The sequence below is a fragment of the Penicillium macrosclerotiorum genome, assembly GCF_028827735.1.
Source record: "Penicillium macrosclerotiorum strain IBT 26536 chromosome Unknown utg000003l_segment0_segment0, whole genome shotgun sequence".
In the NCBI taxonomy this organism is placed as follows: domain Eukaryota; kingdom Fungi; phylum Ascomycota; class Eurotiomycetes; order Eurotiales; family Aspergillaceae; genus Penicillium; species Penicillium macrosclerotiorum.
Genome location: NW_026643083.1, coordinates 3,620,993 through 3,640,312, shown reverse-complemented (window position 1 = coordinate 3,640,312; position 19,320 = coordinate 3,620,993). Strand labels below are relative to the sequence as shown.

Here is a 19,320-nt window from a genome sequence, read left to right as displayed (position 1 = left end):
CATGGACCATAATGGGAATAAAAGTCGATGATCAGCCATCGTATTCAACTGGCTATTATTGCCTATCTTTTTTAAAATTTTTAATACGACCAAAACCTCTCCTGATTTATCTCAGTGACATGTAGAGCAGGATGACAGACTATCTTTCATTTGAGCCTTAAACTCATTGATCAACATATGGCGTTGCGCCGAAATACTTCCAAACTCGAGGGCTATCAAGTTCAATCTTCGGCTTGCCCGATGAGATTACCCACTCAGTCCGTCCATCAGACGTGTAAATTATGCCTTTGTTCTATACAATGTCAGTGTGTTTGACCAAACAAAGAAATTTGCTTCTTGATAAACACATACTAGGCCTAACGTAAGTTTAGTCGAACTCTCCCACCATTCTGGCTCGTATTGGATCTGAGGCTGGCCCTCAATCGCACAGACGATATTTCGCGCGACATACGAGCCTTGCTCAATGGCACTTCGCCCGTTCTTAGCTGCACCAGTGTCAATAACGTCACCTGCTGCATAGATATGGTGAAATGAATCGTCCTCAACTGCAAGCGACGGTTTTACTCGGATATGTCCGGAGGCCGTAAAGGCCCCTGGTGATAGAAAGTGTAATAGCTTCGAGTTGGGTTTCTGTCCAATACATTTGATCTGAAAGACTAAGTTTAGCAAATTGAGTATTATCAATGGTTTAAATTGGCCATACCAAGCAGTCAAAGTGGATTACTTCTCCTCCTGCTAGGGTAATGACGCCTGAAGTAGTTGCATCGTCTGGAAGCGCTGGTCGCTCTCCCAGCACCAAAGTTACCCCCAGAGCCTCTATTTCTTGTCGGATAGAATGCTGGATCTTCACTCCAAAGCCCTTGTGGAGTAAAGTCCTACCTGAATGGATCAAAGTGACATTCTTTTGCGGAAACTGCACCTTGGCATCGGCTGCCAATTCGATGCCCGCAGCACCACCTCCGACGATGACAATGTCTTGAGCACGCTCCAATGCCTGTCGCTGTTTTCCGATTGCTTCCATGCCGTTGATTTTGTCTGTCTGAGATACTCTTGATGGAAGGCTGGCCGAGGCACCGGTGGCCAACACGAGATATTCATAGGCAATATATTCGCCTGACGCCAGTTGCACTCGGCCTCCTGTCGCACTGTCGCTATTCGGTAGGACAGCTTTCACTGTGTCTTTAACCCAGCTGCAGGATCCTTCTGGAGCTTGGATGTAGTGGCCGTATGGAATGAAGGCTTTGTTGTCATGGCCATTCACCACGCAGAATCGCGGCAATACCCATGTCAATTGGAAATGGCTGTTCTTCTCGATCACGACCACTCGGTAGCCAGACGGTACAGAGTTTGCCAAACATCGAGCTGCATGGTAGCCAGCGAATGATGCGCCAACGACGACGATGTTCTTGGGCCGGGATCCCGGTGAATATGTCCATCGGTGGATTCGTGAAATCCACTGCAATCGTAGTTGGGCCCAAGTCTGGCGGAAAATGACGGCCACAATTTTTCCGAGAAGGAAGACATGGCCTAGCATGTTTGGATGTCAGGTTCTGGTCTGGCTTCTGCGATGGCTGTATATTTAGTCGGGTCCGAAAATCGGCACGGTCTTTATATACTATTCCGCGGAGGCTCCGCGGGTTCGACGGATCAACGGGGATCCAAGTGGGCTGACGACTTACAGTGACCATCGGCCATTAGAAGTCGGACATCGGGGCTTGGCGATTCAGTTACTGAAAAAGCCGAGACATTCACCGATTGGACGTTGGGTTGGATGTTTGACAGAATAGAGAAAAGAAGATATACGTATTAATGATAATGATTAAGGTATATCACGCGATGCTCTTAGGATCAACCTATAACGTCTTGAAGCATGTGTCCCGATCCTTTTATTAAGATGATAAACTTGATTTCTTTGATAACACTTCGTTCCCCCATTTTGTATTCTATATGTTCACCATTGGATTTTGATTAAATTGATTTTGAAAATCATCAAGCCCACTTTCCTATCAAAGCCATGATACCTGCGCCCAGTAGAGTGCAGGCAACCATAAACAACAGTCGAGACCGGCGCTTCGTCCGGCAGGGGTCGAACAAGAAATCCCTGGCAAGCAGTTCCACCAGGCCGCTATAGATTAAAATTCCCGCAGACACAGCGTTCAGCACACCTTGAATAATAAGAGACACCTTCGACCCGGGGCTGTAGGTTGTACGCACACCGAGGCCAATGGCAATTGAAATCGGTGTCGTCAGGCCGTACAGAGCACATAAGATCCATGGGAGCCAAGTATGCTTGCCAAAGGGAATAGCAGACATCCGTGCGCCAATTCCCAGTCCCTCAAATGACTGATGGAAGACCAGGACCGGGTAGAGCGTAGAGAATTCGGAGCCAGTGACACCCAGATTTAGGCCGATAATGACGGAATGGAAGATAATGCCAAACTCCAGAAGGAGAAAAGCTGCAATCTGTTGACGGAAGGATCGTTCGGCCATGGTTGAATCCCCATCGGACCCCGAAATGCCGAGTTTTCGTTCGTTGTCGGAGTGTTGAACGGTCTTCTCCGCGTCCAGTGGCTGCACATCCAGGTGATGTTCATGTTGAATAAAGGCACTTGTGGCCCCTTCATCTTTGTGGACACCATACTTATGCTCAACATAGACCTCTGCGGCCAGATCAAGAAGGAAAATTATCATCACAGAAGCCAGGACAATGGCCGCACACCAGGAATATTGACCCCAATATCCCGATTCGCCCACACAGGTTTTGGGTCCAATGCGTTTGTAGGCTGGATCGAGTAAATGAACAAAGGCAGTAGCCACAATGACTCCAGTTCCGAAATATCGAGCAAAAATGTAGACACTCAAGGGTATTTTCCATCGGGGCATTCGTTTGGAGATGACCGGGAATACTGTGAAGGCCGACGACACAAATAGAATCACAAAAATAGAGGAGATCCGCGCCCCCAAATGTCCATTGTAATCATTTTCTTCAATAGCCAGGTAACATAAGACATCTTCCTTGCTGGCGGTCTTCAAATTGACATTGGTGGGATCGAACGAAGACATCCTCAGGCTGTTAAGTTCCCTCTTCTTGGTTACGAAGATGGAAGATGCCGATGGAGGTTTATGTCAAGGCTCTTACCCGTTCATTTTATAACCATGGCTTTTGAGGACCTTGGGAAGCCGATATCCAGGTTCTCTCATGACCTCAATCTCCATGAGCTGCTGTGCCTGCTGCCTAGCTTTTTCCAAGCTTTGAAGAGGGGTTGAAAACGGGTCATATAGGGCTGGGTGCTCCACTGCACGCCAGTTCCCGGTAAAGCACGCGTGCAATGGGGTCTGTAGGGCTGAAAAGAGTGGATCTAATGATATGAAATCATTGTTCGCGGACCTGCCATTGGCGGTCGTGATTTGTCGTGAAACGGTCAATTTCTTTTGTTCTAACTGGGGCATCTCTTGAAAATGGCGATTCCCTGCATTTGGGAGAGCTCCTGTAGGGAGGCAAGTGTTTTGGAGAGTACTCTGGGTGCTAAAAAGGCCGATTGTCGAGCGAAAAGACTTTATTTCAACAGCCGATGTGTTTCATGGCGGACGACACTGTGGCTTTTGAAGCGGAGACAACCGCTCGCTTCTGTGATCCGGCGAGGACCCGGGGAGTTAGCGGTCTCCATCTTCTGCCACGTTGAATCCAACACAGCGTAGTGGTCCTCAAAGGGCGTCATTCGCCTCTACATAAATCGCAAGGCGCATTCTAGTCGAATATCGGAGAGTCAAAAAGCTAGCGCATTCGGGCGACTCGGCCGGGTTTAGTCGGAAGACCAAGTTGACACAAGTCTTTTGCTTTGGTTGACGGATGACTCCATTCTTCACTGACCAGGGATTTCAACCACATTGACTCTGATCGAGTTAAACACTTGATCTGGTCAAAGCGCATCGTTATCTATAATGGAAGATTTGGCAAGGAGAAGACTGGAGACTGGAGGCTGCACGAGGAAAGAAAGACGAGGGGAATGGGAAGTGGGGAAGTGCCTCAGCCCTACGCCAGTCACTGACACAGTCACTGGACTTCTCCGCTTTCCCTCTCTCGACAACTTCCACTGAACATCAATATTCAGTGGTTCCTTTCCATTTTAATAACCATTGAGGGCCAATTCAACAGGGCCTAGCCTCAAGTCATATTGTATACTGTATCTCAGCTGTAGGTATTGCTAGAAATGCCCGCCCTCACATCACAGGTCGTCAATGGTCGCAAGACATTTATTCCTCTCGGTGGGTGTCGATCTATGTCAAGCCCCTCTATTGCTCTGAGAGTTTTGGACTGATTGTAATTGGCCGAGAAGAAAACAACCCCGAGGTTCTGTCCTGTCTGTGTCAGAACCTTGGTATTTCTCGGGATCTTGTGTTCCATGATGTCCTGTCCACATCGCCCGAGTTACTCGCCTGGATCCCACGTCCTGTCCATGCTCTTATTCTGCTCGCAGATAAACCCATTTATGAGGCAGCCCGTTCGTCCATAGAATCTACAATCCCGGAATACGATGGCTTGGGGCCGGAAGAGCCTGTCGTATGGATGAGGCAGACGATCGGCCATGCCTGTGGATTGATAGCTCTTTTACACTCGGTCTTCAATCTCGACGGTGGGAAATATGTTACTCCAGGGCTACAACTGTACGAAATACTTCAGCAATTAGTCGAACTTGCACCGTCCCCAAGAGCACAATTGCTGTATGATTCAGAATTCATCGAACAGGCCCATATGGATGCAGCATCAAAGGGATCATCCAGTCCACCTTCCCCTCAGGATGATAATCACCATCATTTTGTGGCATTTGTCCAAAAGAAAAGTCAAGTGTGGGAGTTGAATGGAGGTCTGAATGGTCCTCTACTTCGAGGCGCTTTAGGTGGCGACGAAGATTTGTTGAGTGACAGAGGTTTGGCGATCACCGTAAACGACTTCCTGGATGCTGCACAACGGACAGGGAATGGCGAGATGAGCATTGTAGCCATTACTGGCCCAGAAGCTACTTTGAAATAAAATCAGTTGTTGCGCGACTAATTTACTAGTGAATTATATTTGATTTGTCTATTAGATGTCGAGTTCATCTAACATATTTCACTAGCGTTCCGGTCACACTAGCATTCCGTTTACCCCATCCAAAACGCGCTTCCCACGCGTCACCTATTATCTTCCACCACCTACCATGCCACCAAAACGTTCCCAAAAGCGCTCTAAATCGCCAGATAGGGAGGGTAGGATACTACTCGCTATCAAAGCTATTCAAAATGGCTCAGTAAGCTTAACTGCGCAAGCCGCAGCGCTATATAGCGTGCCTCGGTCAACACTACGCGATAGGCTTGCTGGCAAGCTTTATCGCTAGGATACACGATCACCACGTCTTAAACTGACACAAGAAGAAGAGGATTCGCTTTGCCAGTGGATCCTATCGCTTGATACGCGTGGTGCTTCCCCTAGGCCTTCGCATATTAAAGATATAGCAAATCTTCTACTAGTAGCGCGTGGTAATATCTTCCCTCCTCTCCTACCTCCTAATATAGGTGTTAACTGGGTAACACGCTATATTAAACGTCGACTAGAGCTTTGCACACGCTTCTCTAGACGCTACGACTATCAACGTGCGCAAAACGAAGATCCTACTAGTCTACGCGCGTAGTTTAGACTAGTAGAGCGTACAATTGATGAAAACGGGATCCTTCCTAACGATATCTATAACTTTGATAAAATAGGCTTTGCAATAGGCTTAATATCTACTACTAGAATCGTTACACGGAAGGATCTATACAGTCGGAAGCCTCTACTACAACCTGGAAATCGGGAGTAGGTAACAGCAATTGAATCTATATCAGCAACCGGCTACTCGCTTCCGCCGTGTATAGTATTCAAAGGGGAGGTTTATATTGCTAGCTAGTTTGATAACCTACCGAAAGACTAGCGAATCGAAGTATCACCGAATAGTTAGACTACCGACGATATAGGCCTACGCTAGCTAGAAAAGCTCTTTATTCCAGCGACTACTAGTCGTACGCAAGGCAAATATCGGTTATTAATATTAGACGGTTATAGAAGCTATCTAACACTACAATTCGACCAAATCTGCTAGCAAAATAACGTTATACCACTCTGTATACCGCCGCATTCGTTACATCTTCTACAGCCGCTAGATATAGGATATTTTGCTATCCTAAAGCGCTTATACGGTCGCTTAATCGAGGCCTAAGCTCGCCTAGGATATAACTATATCGACAAGCTCGACTTCCTAGAATCCTATACCCTAGCACGCTAGGAAGCCTTCCTACCTAGCACTATACAATCAAGCTTCGCTAGCGCCGGCCTAGTTCCGCTAGATACCGACCGAGTCCTATCGAAGCTTAATATATCGCTTCGAACACCTACACCTACTACTAGTAGGCCTAGTAGTAGGAGTAGCGCTTTCGTGCCTACTACGCCATATACGATTAAGCAGCTTAGCAAGCAAGCTTCATCTATCAAAGCTCTACTAGGCAAGCGCTCACAGTCGCCAGGAAGCCCTACAGAGAGAGCGCTAGATCAATTAATCAAAGGGTGCTAATTAGCGATGCATAGCGGAGCGCTTCTAGCGCAGGAGAATAGGGATTTACGCTAATTCAACGAGAAGAAGCGTCAAAAATGCACACGGTCTAATCGCCAAATATCTAGGCAGCAAGATCCTCCTGTCGGCGAATCTATATCTCTAGTTTCAACATTGCTAGCAAGCGTTAAAGCTATTCAAAACGATAATGTAGAGCTTGCTCAGCAGCCTACTAAGGGCGCTAAGCCTACTACCAAGCGTGTATTTCAGTGTTCTAGATGTGGGAATATAGGGCATAAGATTAATCAATGTAATGCTAGATAGTTGAATTGAATATATAGCGTTTTGGTGGAAAAATAGTGTTTAAAAAAAGTAGTAGGTGGTAGAATGACCGGAATGCTAGTGTGACCGGAACGCTAGTGAAACACGTTATGTGCAACGCTTGAATTCTATAATCGAAATTTTTGTAGAAACCCATGTAGCCTCAATATCATTGAGCGGTGAAACAGGGCCGTGAGATGAGTCAATTGAGATAGACAGGATAGACAGGTTCAACAAACTGTAAAAATCATGGTGTGTCTAGATGCCATGTCGATGGTGGGCGGGAATAAGGATGTATGGCTCAAGAGCCCTTGTCAATCCAAGAGGCTAGTCAGCAGAATGACAACGACCAGTGGCTGCAATTCTTTGTCAAAAGTGGTTTTTATTTTGATATGACAGACAACGTGATAGCATATTTGCAATACTCTTGCATCGGCTGAATATTATTACTCCATCAAGAGTGGCGCTGCCACTGGTAAACCATTCGAATGGGCAGCAGATTCAATGAAGTAGAATGAATAATCAAAAGGCACCAGGACCTCTTCTCTTATTTCTTTTCCAGATGATATAAAAGGGTATAAACAAAAGGAACCAAGGAAGAGGGCAGGGCGGATATATATGCATGTCAAAATCCAAGCATATAGATCAACGACGGAGTGCTATGTGCAGGGCGCGATTGAGGCGGAAATCATCCAAAGTAGTGTCGTAATCCTTCGTAGACGGAAAAAATGAAGGCGGAGCTGGGTGCAGAACGAGCACAGGTAATGCCGCATCCACGGTACATGCCCTTCAAGCCTTGTTGCTTCCATAATGCGCGAGCGACGCCGAAGAAAGTCTGACGTTGTCCATTGGCAGGCATACGGGAGATATCTTCGGTCTGCATACGAGACTTGATAGTATCGGCCGGATAGAACAGGAAGTTATAGCTGATACCGGCAGTAGCACCGGCAATCATCTGTTGGTAGACAGGGAGACTCTCCGCGGGATTTTGAGAGTGGGAGTGGAAGTAATTGCGGAAGAGCGATGAGACTCCTTCGTAACCACCAAACCAGGCCGCGCTTCCGCCAGTTTCTCGAATCAGTGTTCCCATTTGGCCCCGCCAGAATCCCAGTATCCCCTCTTGGCGGAATACGGACGTAATGAGGATAAGAGGACCGGGGGCCTTGTGCCCGACCAATGTCGACTCAGCGGGAACTTGCATCTTGCACTTGATGAGCTCTATCGGCGTCAGAGCCAACGAGGTAATGGAGCCCGATGCAGCACCACTAGCTACAAGAGCAGCAAAGGGTAACTGTTCAACTCCGGGGAAAACTGTGGCTCGCAGCGCATCTTGAATGATGCGATAACTAAAGAACAGGCAACTGGTTTCCACAGCAGCCCCCGTCATGGGGGCACTGATGCCTCGGTACAGCCCCCGAAATCCATCTGCCTGGAAGGACTGGCGGAAGCAGTCCAATGGACCCGAGTATCTGAGGGGAAGGTGTTCTGGTTGAGATTGTAGTCGTACTTTAACTGTATCGAAGGGGTATTCAATCAGTTTCCCCGCCATTCCCGCTGTCTGGAAGAGTACCAAAAGGTCAGTTATATTCGCCATTCTTGAGACATATAAACGTCAGAGTCCACTTACGGATCCAAATATAATGTCTTTCATCGCCTCCATTCCCTGGTTTGGTGGGAGAGATGGCAACTCCATTGGCTCATCTCTAATCGTGACCGCATGCTCGGCAGCCGCCATCAAGGCTTCCAACAATCACCCAAGACAAGTCGAACAAGGTAGGGGTGCTATCGCTGAAGCATGATTTGCAAAAGATCGAGGGAGGGGGCGTCAGAGGGGATTTAAGTGAGCGATTTGTTTCAATCGAAGAGGACTCGAGGTGGGGGTGCGAGAGGGTGCGAGGGGGGAGGGGCGGTGTAAACGAGCGATTTGCTGTAGCCAAGACCCGCTGTGCAGAAGCGAGCCTGAAGAAACCCGGGTTTGGCGCGTTTGGCAGGGACAAATCGCGCGGACGTGCGGCCTAGATGGAGTAGGAAGAAGAGAAATGCGTCAGACAAGTGGAGCGGAACGAGGGTAGGCCGAGTGCATTTTCTGCTAGCGCCCGCCAAGCCCGGTTATCGATCAGATAATCTCGTGAAAATTTCGGAGTCACGCCGTTTCAGTTCCAAATTCTCGGGCATCTTTGAACGTCTTGTTTCCCTTCCCACCGCCCTCCCCCCTTCTCTTCCTGGCTCCTTCTTGGAAGTGCCGTACTCCTCCAGACTCGTCGGATCTGATTTCCCCTCGCCATGTCCTCCAATGCTCCTACGGTGCCCGCGACAACCGCGACGGTCCCACCAGCCAAGGGCATGCGCAAGAACGGTCAGTCCAATCTAGCCCAGCCCAGTCCAGTCCACTCCATTTTCCCCCCCCCATTTCCACCGAACCCGAGATTCTCCACTGCTGTCGGTCTTCATCTCCCGGCTTTCCGGCTGACCCAACTTGCCCCCTATTATAGGTAAAAACTGGCATGACACCAAGAAGGCCTTCCGCCCTACCGCGGGCTTAACAGCATATGCGAAGCGCAAGGAGGCCCATAAGAACCAGCAAGCTGTTAAGGAACTGGAACGTGAAATGAGGGAGGAGAAGGAGGCCGAGCGTCAAGTGAGTTACTAAGTGTCTACGTTCCTTTACTACTCTCGCAACTGCTTGCATGCACTGCTCAATTTTTTGATCTATCCGGTCGCTTCTAGTAGTTGAATACCCTTGTGTTTCATCCGCCTTTCATTTCCTCCTTTCCTCTGGTGTTGATATTGTTGCCATTGTTTCACTTCTTGGATCTCTTTACTGACTCTCACCTTTCCCCAGGCTCAAATCCAACGCATCAAGGACCGACGAGCAGCTAAGGAAGAGAAGGCTCGCTATGAGAAGATGGCAGAGAAGATGCATGCCAAGCGAGTCGAGCGTCTGAAGCGCAGAGAAAAGCGTAACAAGATGCTCAGCTCATAAGCGTCGATAGCCAGTTTCATCCTGGTTAACTACAATCAACTTGCATGTACATATAATCACCCCGGCCAGTTCTTCTTGGGGCCTCTGGCCCGCTGCATTTTCGGATTCAAGGAGAACTGGGTATACAACCTCATGGGCGTGGGTGATTGGGTTACTGGCGTTCTGTGGGCGTGGATTCCAACTGGATTTCAAAACAATTAGGTCTCGAGCTAGAAGACAACTGCATACTATATTCTATATCTTGATGCCATATTTCGATTCTCACTTGAAGATCATGACAGCAATTGACCGCGATCTTCCCCGTAGATCTCGGCCCCAGACAATCCACTGATCAGCTTGTCCACTGCATCTCTTGATAGTCAGCAGTCGCCCGCCGATCGGCTTCGCGCGTCCTGTAAGCTTGTCGGGCTTGGCGTCATAGGTTTTGCCCCGAGCTCCACCTTTGACCGTCTTGGACCACTACCACCATCACCACCAGTTCTTCAGTGTTTCAGCATTCCAAAAGTCTATGTCCAATTAAGGACAGAATGCTTTTGACATGGACCTCCACTTGAAGCCCCAGCTGCCCCTAACCACCCCACCTCGAGCGACCTCGGCCACCTTGCCCTTGACCCATGGATCCGCCCTCAATTCACGACCAAATGACCAACCGACGTCCCAGGGGCCGTTTGCAGGGCAAGGCGAGAGCGCCCGAGCCGACCGCCGTTCTTCTCGACACCCTCACCATATTCACCATGGGACAGATCAACCACCCTCGCCTGATAGTGCTCACCCCGACTCACGACCTCGATCGACTGTCAAACCACTGTTCGAGCCGCTCGGGCCAGACGCGCCGAAACCACATCACCGACACAAGCATAGCAAGTCCCGCGAGCTTCGCCTCCCGCGCCCCATGAGTCAACTAGCATCATCCGCAAGCGCGCGAGGTTTGCTGCCCACATGGAGCCGGGAAAGGGACCGGGAGGGGGATGATGGGCTCCTGAGGCCGATCACCCGGGAGACAACGCCACGATCTCGCTGGGGATCAGATTCCACGAGCGGGGTGGGCTCTAGCAGCCGAAAGGGCAGTCTCTTAGATACTCAGGAATCGCATGAGCGGCTGGGCCCGATTCGGCGGCAAGAGATCCAGTCCATGAATGACTTGGAGCAGGTCAAGAAACGGCGCAAACAGGGTGAAGAGTATGGAAGATTTCTCTATATCCCCCAGCATTCCTCCCTGTTTGAATACTGTGCAGACTGACAATTCCCATCATAGGTATCTCCGCTCCGCGCTCTCGTCAATTGGGACTCTTGCTACGGATGTTACGCGGCGACTCGACTACACATACTATAACCTACTGGAGAAAATCACCGCTCTCAACTCCACAATTGGATCGTTCCAGGAACTATCGGAGTCAGCCTCCACCCTCCTCAATAATTTCGAGCGCGAGACGGCCGGTTTGGATCAGGAGATCCGTAAGCAAATCAATGATCTCAAAGGTTTTGAGCCGCAGATTCGGAAGGCAGATGCGTTGGAAGAGCGCATGAAGAACGGGCGGCAAAAAGTCGAGACCCTCAGCAAGCGACTAGAGTCAGTCCGACATGAGATTGATCGCTGGGAGCAGCGGGAAACCGAATGGCAATCGCGCATCAGCCGTCGGCTGCGCATCTTCTGGGCCACTGTGGTCGGCGCTTTGGTAGTGCTGATATTGGCTTTGCTTCTCCAGAATTGGCCCGCCATGCATTTATCACATCGAGTCGAGGACCCGACGCTGCCCACCGAGGTTGTGAAGCTTGTTCAGGGGGAGTTCCGGGAGTCTGGCTATTCATCAGAGACGTGGGACTCTATTCTGGAGGCTCGAGATTCCCCCGGTGACTCTGCCGCTTCATGGTACCCGTCGACGCTGGAAGACCGTCGACGGAGTCTAGCCCGGGTGCAAGGCCACGCAACGAATCTGGAACAGACCAGAACCAGTTCCCATATTGCTTTGAATCAAGAGCAAACGGTGCATGATCATGACCCTCTCAGGCTGCTGGATGAGCTGTAATTCACGCGGCACTCTCACATCTACACTCAAGATCCTCTCTCTTTCTTGCTATCTCTCGTATCTCTTTGTGGGATTCATGATCACTTCTGGCCGTTTTTTCATCTCCCGTAGGGAGTTCAGCTTCACATTGTATTGGTCTGTTTTTGTTTCTAGTCATGTCATGATACCCACTTCTCCGCTATGGATTCGTTACCGTCATTAAGAGCTCTCTCTCTCTCTCTCTCTCTCTGTCTCTGTCTCCTTCTTTCCTCACACTCAGTCGTCGGGGTCTTTTTTTTCCCCTAAGTAGTTGTACTCTTCTTCTTCTTATCCTCAATCATTTCAATGTTCGCCTCGGGCACCTTGCTACCGTAAACCTCCAGCAGCCAGTCTCGCACATCGTCACTGACGTCGCCCTGCACGGTGATTTCCTCCGCGCCGGCCGGGGATCGGGTGACTGAGGAGCCGGTCGCGAACTTCTTGCCGAGCTCCTTGGCCAGCTTTTTATTCTCGAGCCCAAAGACCTCCAGGCCGATGATGACCGTCACATGCTTGCGCTTATTGCGCTCCACGCGCTTGATCTGGACCTTAGAGGCGGCCTTGCGCTCGGCATCGCGGGCTTCCACCTGAGCCGCCTTGGCTTCCTTCTTCGCGGCATCCTTGGCGGCACGTTCCTGGGCGGAGACGGAGAGGGAGGAGAGATTGGCATTGAGTGCATCTGGTCGCAGGAGGGTCAGATCGGGTGATTTGATCTGGAAGAGGTATGGGAAGGGAGAAAGAAAACGGGCCCCCGGGTATGATGAGGTGTTTCACGTCCATATAGACCACGTCCACGTACCATCCGAGTATAATCGTGTCCAGAGATCTTCGTGTTCGTCTTTCAGCCAGTCTTCACATTTTTTGGCAGTGCCTCCAAATTCGCAGTACTAGGAGGGGGAAAATTGGGTTACTATTGCGCCGAGGGGGTCCTTGACCTCAGAATTCTCGTCAGAGGCATTGAGCCACCAAGAGCCAGCCTTGACTTCCATCCGGGTGAGAGCTGGAGGTAAATCACGAACCTCGGGGGGTAGAGTACAGACTGTGTCCAGCAGCACTTTTTGTTAGCATTCACGCGAGCAAGCCGGGTCCCCTCACGAGTGAAGGCGGGCCACCGGGAGGGGGAGGAGAGGGAGGCTACCTACCTCCACAGTATACGACATGCCGGGCCTGGGGCTCAACCGAGCTTGAGTCTGCCTCGGCCATTGGGTATGATTCCGGATTCAACGTGAAGCAGAAAAGGTGCAAAAGTCGGGATAACCCCAATCACAACGCGGCATCGTTGTCGGCGTTTGGACTTCGGTCGCGGGGCACAGAGACGCGCACTAACCCTCTTTGGGAATCACAATCATGTGACATCACGAGTATAAGAGGGTCGATTGGGTCACGTGCATGGAGACGTCATGACTTGCGACAAAGAAGCGGGTGTTTGCAGAAGGGAGTGATCCAGCGTGTTCTCGTACTACTCTGTAGGCCGAGAAAGCAAGCGAGATCGAAGAGTCTTGGAACCTCGCATGGCTTCTCGTGGGCTCGTCCGCAACCCCGCTCGCACGGTGGCGGGGCCACTGAACCAACACAGCCCTTGCAAGGACAGACCTTCGGACAGACTTTGGAGGCTTGGGGGACGTGAAAAGACGTGTGGAGACCCGTTGTTATCATGGCCCTTTGAGGAGCCTTGTTTGTTTCGCATTGGGGCCATGCAGAAGTGGCCTCGCAGCCGCCGCCGCAGCAGCAGCAGCCGGGCCGTTAAGATGCAGCAGGCCCACGGGGCCAAAAATAAAAAAAAAAAAAAAAAGTACGGGATGGAGAGGGTGTAGTGCATGAGAATAGGGCGACCTAGAGCCGGGCCAATTGCCAACAGGATTGCGGAGTTGAGACAGAGGGACCAGGCTAGCTTGCGATCGTCGTGATAGGGAGCACAGTGAACTGTCGCGATGTTCATTGGAGAGGGAACATTGACCTCGCACGGCCCGTTGACCAGGGGGCGCACCGGTGGACGAAGCTGGAGGGTGCAGCGATAAGAGACCAAAAAAGAGGAAGAGGTAGAGAGCTCGGATCCGGTTCCTGCTTTGGAAGTCGTCCGTCCTTTCCATTCTTCCAATGCTTCTTGACTCGGGTCATTTCTTCTGCTGCACCGCCGCGTGTGGGCGTGTGGTATACCTCCTGGGCGACAGGTACGCGAGCTGTCAGGCAAAGTGGAAAGTGGAAACCGGGCGGCGTCTGGTGGAGAAGGAGAGAGGTGGATGTCCCAAGCTGTCGGGGTCTTTCGCGAGAGCCGCGAGCATGAGTTGATTGACATCCAATCCGACGTTTGACGGGTGTAGTCGCAGTAGGCTTGGCTGTCCTGGGTGAAACATGGCCGGGGTCAACCGTGGAGTTCCAATTTCAGGTCCAGGTACACAGGGCATCTTCCTCTATCCTCCGGCACAGGATCAGATGTCGGAATCACGTATACAGATTTCCAACATCCTTCGACCACGGGGATCTCGGGAAATGGTAGGTTTTGCAGAGGTTCCCACCGATCAACGACGCTAGTACGCGGACTCGGATGTCTCGATCTCTCCTTGCACTCCTTCAAGAATCCCAAAAAACAAAAGGTCGTGCGATTGGAGACAGTAGCAGCACCAATCAGGCTCGACGATAGTGACAGACGTTAGGGCCCGTTTTAAGAACGAATGGACTCACGCGTTCGGGAACTAACCCAGCAACTAATTCAGCAACTAAGACAACTAAAATGCGCTAAATATACTACGATGATGGGCAAAAACGGCTGTTCCAGGAGGAACAGAAAAATGCGCCAATGCATCAGAATGATGCACGGGGCATGACCCATTGGCCAATTCGAGTCCCTGCGACTCCATCCCAGGCGATCTGCTCGACTTCCTCATAGTCCTCCATAGAAGCCCCAATGGGATGGCGGCTGGGAAGAACTTTCGCCAGGATGAGATGACGAGAGGCACGGTGCTTACGTCTCCGCGGGGCAAACTTCGACTCGTCCTCGACTCCTCATTCGCAATCCTCCCAACCCCCCTTCCATTTCCAAAGCTACTCCGTGGTGATGTACAAAATCTACGAGAGGGTGGAAGCGGGGGCCAGACCCGGCTCTAGAATCTTCCCTTCCGTTGGCCCCTCCGTTCCACTGACTTCGAGTGTCTCCGCTTCCAACAGGTCTGCTTTGGTGTCCCTGGTCGAAGAGGCGCCTGGTCCAGGTTGTCCAGCATTGCCCGGCAGGTCCAGAGGGGCCCAGGAGGTTCCGGAGGGTTTGGCGGCAACCTGCAGCGATGCGACGAGCTCCTTTCAGAGCCAATGGCGAGACGATCCCGTCCAGTGTCCCCGTTCTCTTGCGGACGCCGCTGATGGGAGGGTTTAAGCCGGGGCCAATCACGGGCCCGGCGGCGTTCAGATGCAGCCGCACGGACGAAAGGCAAATTCTCGAGGTGCGACGCCAAGGAGCGAGAGCTTTGCTGGGAGGAGCAACCTTGTCCTGCTCGAGCGGTAGCATCAACAGCAGCCACGAAAGGTGACCGGAACCCATCGTGGAGGGGTTGCGGATACATTGAGTCTTATCACTGCGCGCCGAGAGATCATCTCGGTGGAGAAATAGAGGGGGGGGAAGTGGAAGATACCAAAGAAACAGCAATGCATCGGGGGCAATGGAGCGAATAACGCAAACCCAATTTCCAACCGCCCTAATTATTCGCCCAGACGCCTCCAGGACTCCCCGATCTGGACTATCGCGCTCGCATCGCTCGAATCGTTTGAATCTCGATACGCTTATCTGCTCTTCCCGTCTCGGAGAGGGGGCAGCAATGACCGGGTCGAGACAGGAGAAGAGGACGGAAGGAGAAGAGGGTATCATCTCTCCTTCCTCAGGCCAGCGAACATTGGCCGCCACCCCTCGCCCCTGTACGGTCCGTGCTACTCGCTAGTGGCGGGGACTTCGGCTACATCGAGCCCATCGGCCCGTTGATCTATCCGGGGGCTACGCTCTCCCCGGATGGGAGAGGGGGAGATGGGACTACGGGAGCGATGGACGGGGTACAGAGGGTACGGGAAGGATCCTACCATCTATCCCCACTGTGCTGTGCTGGCCGGAAGATCTGGGTATCTGCAGCCGCACGGTCCTGCGGCCCGGAGCTCGTGGAGGCATGGCGAGGGTGACGAAGGCGAGGCGAGGTTTCGCTAGATGCGGCTGGCCAACGGGGTCCCCTGGGATGTCGGCGTGTCAGGTCAGCCATTCTGGGCCGCCATCTTGCGTTAGAAGAGAGGGGGAGGATGAGAAGGTCTCAGAGGGGACAGCTCCGACCTTGATGGCTCTTGTTGGCCAAGGTGGTGCAGCATCTCGTTCTGGAAATGTACGGCCTCCAAAGGATTTGGGCAAGGCGTGTCACCCGGAACTTGCCATCCGAGAAGCCGGGTCGTGCAAAGCAAGGCGCTAGAAGGACGAGAGAGAAAACAAGAATAGAAAACTTTGAACCTCATTCAGGCAAAGTTGAAAGAATCAGAAAACAAAGCCGAATACTCTTTTAGAGCCAGTTCACCCGGGAAGAGATGAACATACGCATTGTGCAGATGCATGATGCGAGTGATCATCTTGTTTCCCACTCATAGAACATGTATTATGCAATATCCCGCATTGATATAACATATAATGTATGCCAAGTTCAGTCGATAACGGTCATTGACAATAGAGACACTAGAAGGCAAGTTGGATCCCTGATAACCAATCTGTGGCCTCCTCCAGTTCTTCTCCGAATAATGGCGAGTCTAGCGAGGTAAATAGGGATTGTAGTTTCTAACGAGGGAAGTCCTCGCTTTTGACAATTGACGATCAAGGAGTGTACACTACTACGCCCTGGACGGTGACTATGGGACTATGAATCCATAATGTGACTAATTCCTAGCCACTTCGATTCGAATGAGGATGATTGCACACTTCTCTGATCTGGTTCCAACTCGTACGGAACTTTCTGATTTTTGCCCCTCGATCCACTCGGACCTATTCAAGAGTTCCTACATAACTGGGTCTGGGTCGGGTCAGAGATATCCGTGGACCGCCAACAATGCCCATTCAGGTCGCCTCTTCTCGGGCCTCTCGGGCCTCTCGGGCCTCGTCGACCTGCAGCAGCCAGCGACAAGGACTCTTGATCCCCCAAAGTGGCCGCCTCTGTAGCCTTTTTCGCCGCTCTGGGCTCGGACGATGGAGAGGGAAGGGGGGGTGCAGGAGGCGGGTGGAGGGACAAACATCGAAGGAAGAGACGAATCATGGAAATCTGTTAACTGGAGCCATGATAGAAATCAGTCATAGAATAATGGAATGATAGGATAGTTGCATGATCGGAGCGCGAATCAAAAAACATGGAACAACCCACGTAATCCTCCGATAACTAGTCAAAATGACTGCTATTTTTGACTCCTGTTCAATTCGATTCATATTTTATATTTTAAATAATTGATTATTATTGTTAAGATCATTATGGGCTCGGTGAGCTTTTGGTTTTTTTTTTTTTTTTTTTTTACAAGAGATGGAACCAAGACTGGAGAAGGGAAGAGGGACACAAGGTGTGCCGATGTGCGACCCGCCTTCTTCCCAGTCCAACGGTGCTCAGACCCTGTAGCTGCAGCGGCCACGCCTAGGCGATTCGGAACGAACCAGGATCCGGATTTTCAGAGAGAGAGGGAGTGTGTGTGGGGGGGGGGGGGGATGGGTGAGAGGGAGAGAGGTGGTGGATGGGGGGCGATATTCCTCAATTTGTCCCAGAGGCTGCAGCAGAGAGCGATCGTAATCGTATTAATCGGGGTCATTGGAGGATTGTACTCACTCCGATGGGGAAGTCGAGGGGGAGGATCGGGATCTGATCTATAGAAGCGTCAAGTATAGGAAGCATGGGAAATATCGAAAGTATAGGAAGTATCGGAAGTATAGGAAGTATAGGAAGTATAGGAAGTATAGGAAGTATAGGAAATATGGGGTTGAGAAGAGGGGACGATCTTCATCCAGAGTCTAGTGGACCTGGATGGTCCATAAACATCCCTCTTTGCCCTGATAGACGCAGCTGCGTGTGAAACGACCGTTGGCCTCACACTCCACTGGGATCGACTAAGTGGAGCCCCAGGATTATCGTCCGGTCTAGCCCTTGGGAACATAGCCGAATGAGACGATATACGGAGTAGACAACGGAATCGACGGTGCGCATCGATGATCGATGATAACCCAAATCCCCAACTCCAAAACCCAAAGTCCAACCCCCTCCCCAAATCCACAGCATCCGCAATTAGAATGAACATTTGCATTCTTACGAGATCCCCGACCCCCGATTCCCCACTGGTGGCAACAACATGCAGGCCCAACCCGTTCCCTCCCAGTGCGCAATCCATGCTAGAGCGGAGGAGAATGGGAAATGAATCGGAATAGGACCTCCCTATATGTTCTCTCTCCCTCTTCCCCTCCTCTCTCTCTCTCTCTTTCTCTCTCTCTCTCGCTCTCACTCTCTCTTCCTCTGTCTCAATTTCTCCCCCCAATCACTCGGATTCTCCCCTATCGCCATCGTAGCAGGGCTTCCTATTTCTTCTCATTGTGTCACCACTCATCATCTCCTGTCTATCTCCCGACCATCTGAACTGACCTGGGGCTTTCTTGACACCGAGCACCCTTTCATTGCCTCCTCAAATCGAGATTCCTGATTATAGAATTTTATGTGGATTGAATGTGAAGTATCGTGCATTAACTTCATATACTCCCGCCCCAACGACTCGATCACGGGAGGCGCTCTTCTGCCCGTTGGCTCCGCTTCAAACTCCTCTTGTTCTTGTTCTCGTCCCAGGGTTGACTTGCAGTCTCCTGCATCCTCTTGGCTTGCCCTCCCTCTTTCGTCTTCCTGCTTTGGTTTCTGCTCCTACTTCTGCTTCGTGCTGGTTCCTCCCCGCATCCTGTGAAACTTCCAGCCGCCACCCCATTTCCTCTCCCCCGGACTCTCCCATCACCAAGAAAGCCCGCCACCCGGGATCTTCCTCTTCTTTTTTCTTCGCCTTCTGTTCCTTCTCCCCCCTTCTTCCATCCTTTTATTTCATTTCCTCATCCTCTCCGTCTGTTTGAAGTTGATGGATCAGTGATTTGTACTTTGCTTTCCCTCTAAATTCCACTTCCATCACCTTTTGGTGCGCGCGCGCGAGCTCCTCCGCTCTCCACTCGTCTGCCGCGCTTGGCTCCGGGCACCCGGCCCCCGGCACCAATTACCAATTAACCTCCCCACCGCGCTGCTCCCCCATTCTCCACCTCCTTCCTTCGTCGCTCGTCTCGGGGAGACACAAGAAAGGAGAAGAAAAGAGAAAAGAAGAAAAAGAAGAAGAAGAAGAAGAAGACAGTCTGCATATCAAGCTATCCTCATAGCAAAAGCAAGCAACCCCCCGC

General features: G+C 51.1%; 8 protein-coding genes across 8 annotated transcripts; 3 read left to right on the top strand and 5 right to left on the bottom strand.

The window, feature by feature from the left end:
* Positions 1 to 163: 163 nt before the first annotated feature.
* N7462_004188 (NAD(P)/FAD-dependent oxidoreductase) lies at positions 164 to 1,534 on the bottom strand (the record flags this gene model as incomplete). The annotated part of the gene is made up of 3 exons (XM_057075914.1): positions 164 to 292; positions 352 to 648; positions 704 to 1,534. The coding sequence occupies 3 exons, from the start codon at positions 1,532 to 1,534 to the stop codon at positions 164 to 166; spliced, it is 1,257 nt and encodes a 418-aa protein (XP_056935419.1).
* Positions 1,535 to 1,989: 455 nt separating this feature from the next.
* Positions 1,990 to 3,063, bottom strand: N7462_004187 (uncharacterized protein; the record flags this gene model as incomplete). Its single annotated transcript, XM_057075913.1, has 1 exon — positions 1,990 to 3,063. One exon carries the CDS (start codon positions 3,061 to 3,063, stop codon positions 1,990 to 1,992), a length of 1,074 nt encoding a protein of 357 aa, XP_056935418.1.
* Positions 3,064 to 4,211: 1,148 nt separating this feature from the next.
* On the top strand, positions 4,212 to 5,032 carry N7462_004186 (Ubiquitin carboxyl-terminal hydrolase; the record flags this gene model as incomplete). The annotated part of the gene is made up of 2 exons (XM_057075912.1): positions 4,212 to 4,266; positions 4,335 to 5,032. The coding sequence occupies 2 exons, from the start codon at positions 4,212 to 4,214 to the stop codon at positions 5,030 to 5,032; spliced, it is 753 nt and encodes a 250-aa protein (XP_056935417.1).
* Positions 5,033 to 7,572: 2,540 nt separating this feature from the next.
* On the bottom strand, positions 7,573 to 8,619 carry amcA (putative mitochondrial ornithine carrier protein AmcA/Ort1; the record flags this gene model as incomplete). Its single annotated transcript, XM_057075911.1, has 2 exons — positions 7,573 to 8,442; positions 8,512 to 8,619. The coding sequence occupies 2 exons, from the start codon at positions 8,617 to 8,619 to the stop codon at positions 7,573 to 7,575; spliced, it is 978 nt and encodes a 325-aa protein (XP_056935416.1).
* A 548-nt stretch (positions 8,620 to 9,167) lies between these two features.
* N7462_004184 (CGR1 family protein) lies at positions 9,168 to 9,867 on the top strand (the record flags this gene model as incomplete). Its single annotated transcript, XM_057075910.1, has 3 exons — positions 9,168 to 9,240; positions 9,377 to 9,522; positions 9,727 to 9,867. The coding sequence occupies 3 exons, from the start codon at positions 9,168 to 9,170 to the stop codon at positions 9,865 to 9,867; spliced, it is 360 nt and encodes a 119-aa protein (XP_056935415.1).
* A 538-nt stretch (positions 9,868 to 10,405) lies between these two features.
* Positions 10,406 to 11,894, top strand: N7462_004183 (uncharacterized protein; the record flags this gene model as incomplete). Its single annotated transcript, XM_057075909.1, has 2 exons — positions 10,406 to 11,046; positions 11,123 to 11,894. The coding sequence occupies 2 exons, from the start codon at positions 10,406 to 10,408 to the stop codon at positions 11,892 to 11,894; spliced, it is 1,413 nt and encodes a 470-aa protein (XP_056935414.1).
* A 281-nt stretch (positions 11,895 to 12,175) lies between these two features.
* On the bottom strand, positions 12,176 to 13,115 carry tma22 (putative RNA binding protein Tma22; the record flags this gene model as incomplete). Its single annotated transcript, XM_057075908.1, has 4 exons — positions 12,176 to 12,591; positions 12,712 to 12,799; positions 12,848 to 12,966; positions 13,055 to 13,115. The coding sequence occupies 4 exons, from the start codon at positions 13,113 to 13,115 to the stop codon at positions 12,176 to 12,178; spliced, it is 684 nt and encodes a 227-aa protein (XP_056935413.1).
* A 1,599-nt stretch (positions 13,116 to 14,714) lies between these two features.
* On the bottom strand, positions 14,715 to 15,444 carry N7462_004181 (uncharacterized protein; the record flags this gene model as incomplete). Its single annotated transcript, XM_057075907.1, has 2 exons — positions 14,715 to 14,829; positions 14,879 to 15,444. The coding sequence occupies 2 exons, from the start codon at positions 15,442 to 15,444 to the stop codon at positions 14,715 to 14,717; spliced, it is 681 nt and encodes a 226-aa protein (XP_056935412.1).
* Between the last annotated feature and the right edge of the window lie 3,876 nt (positions 15,445 to 19,320).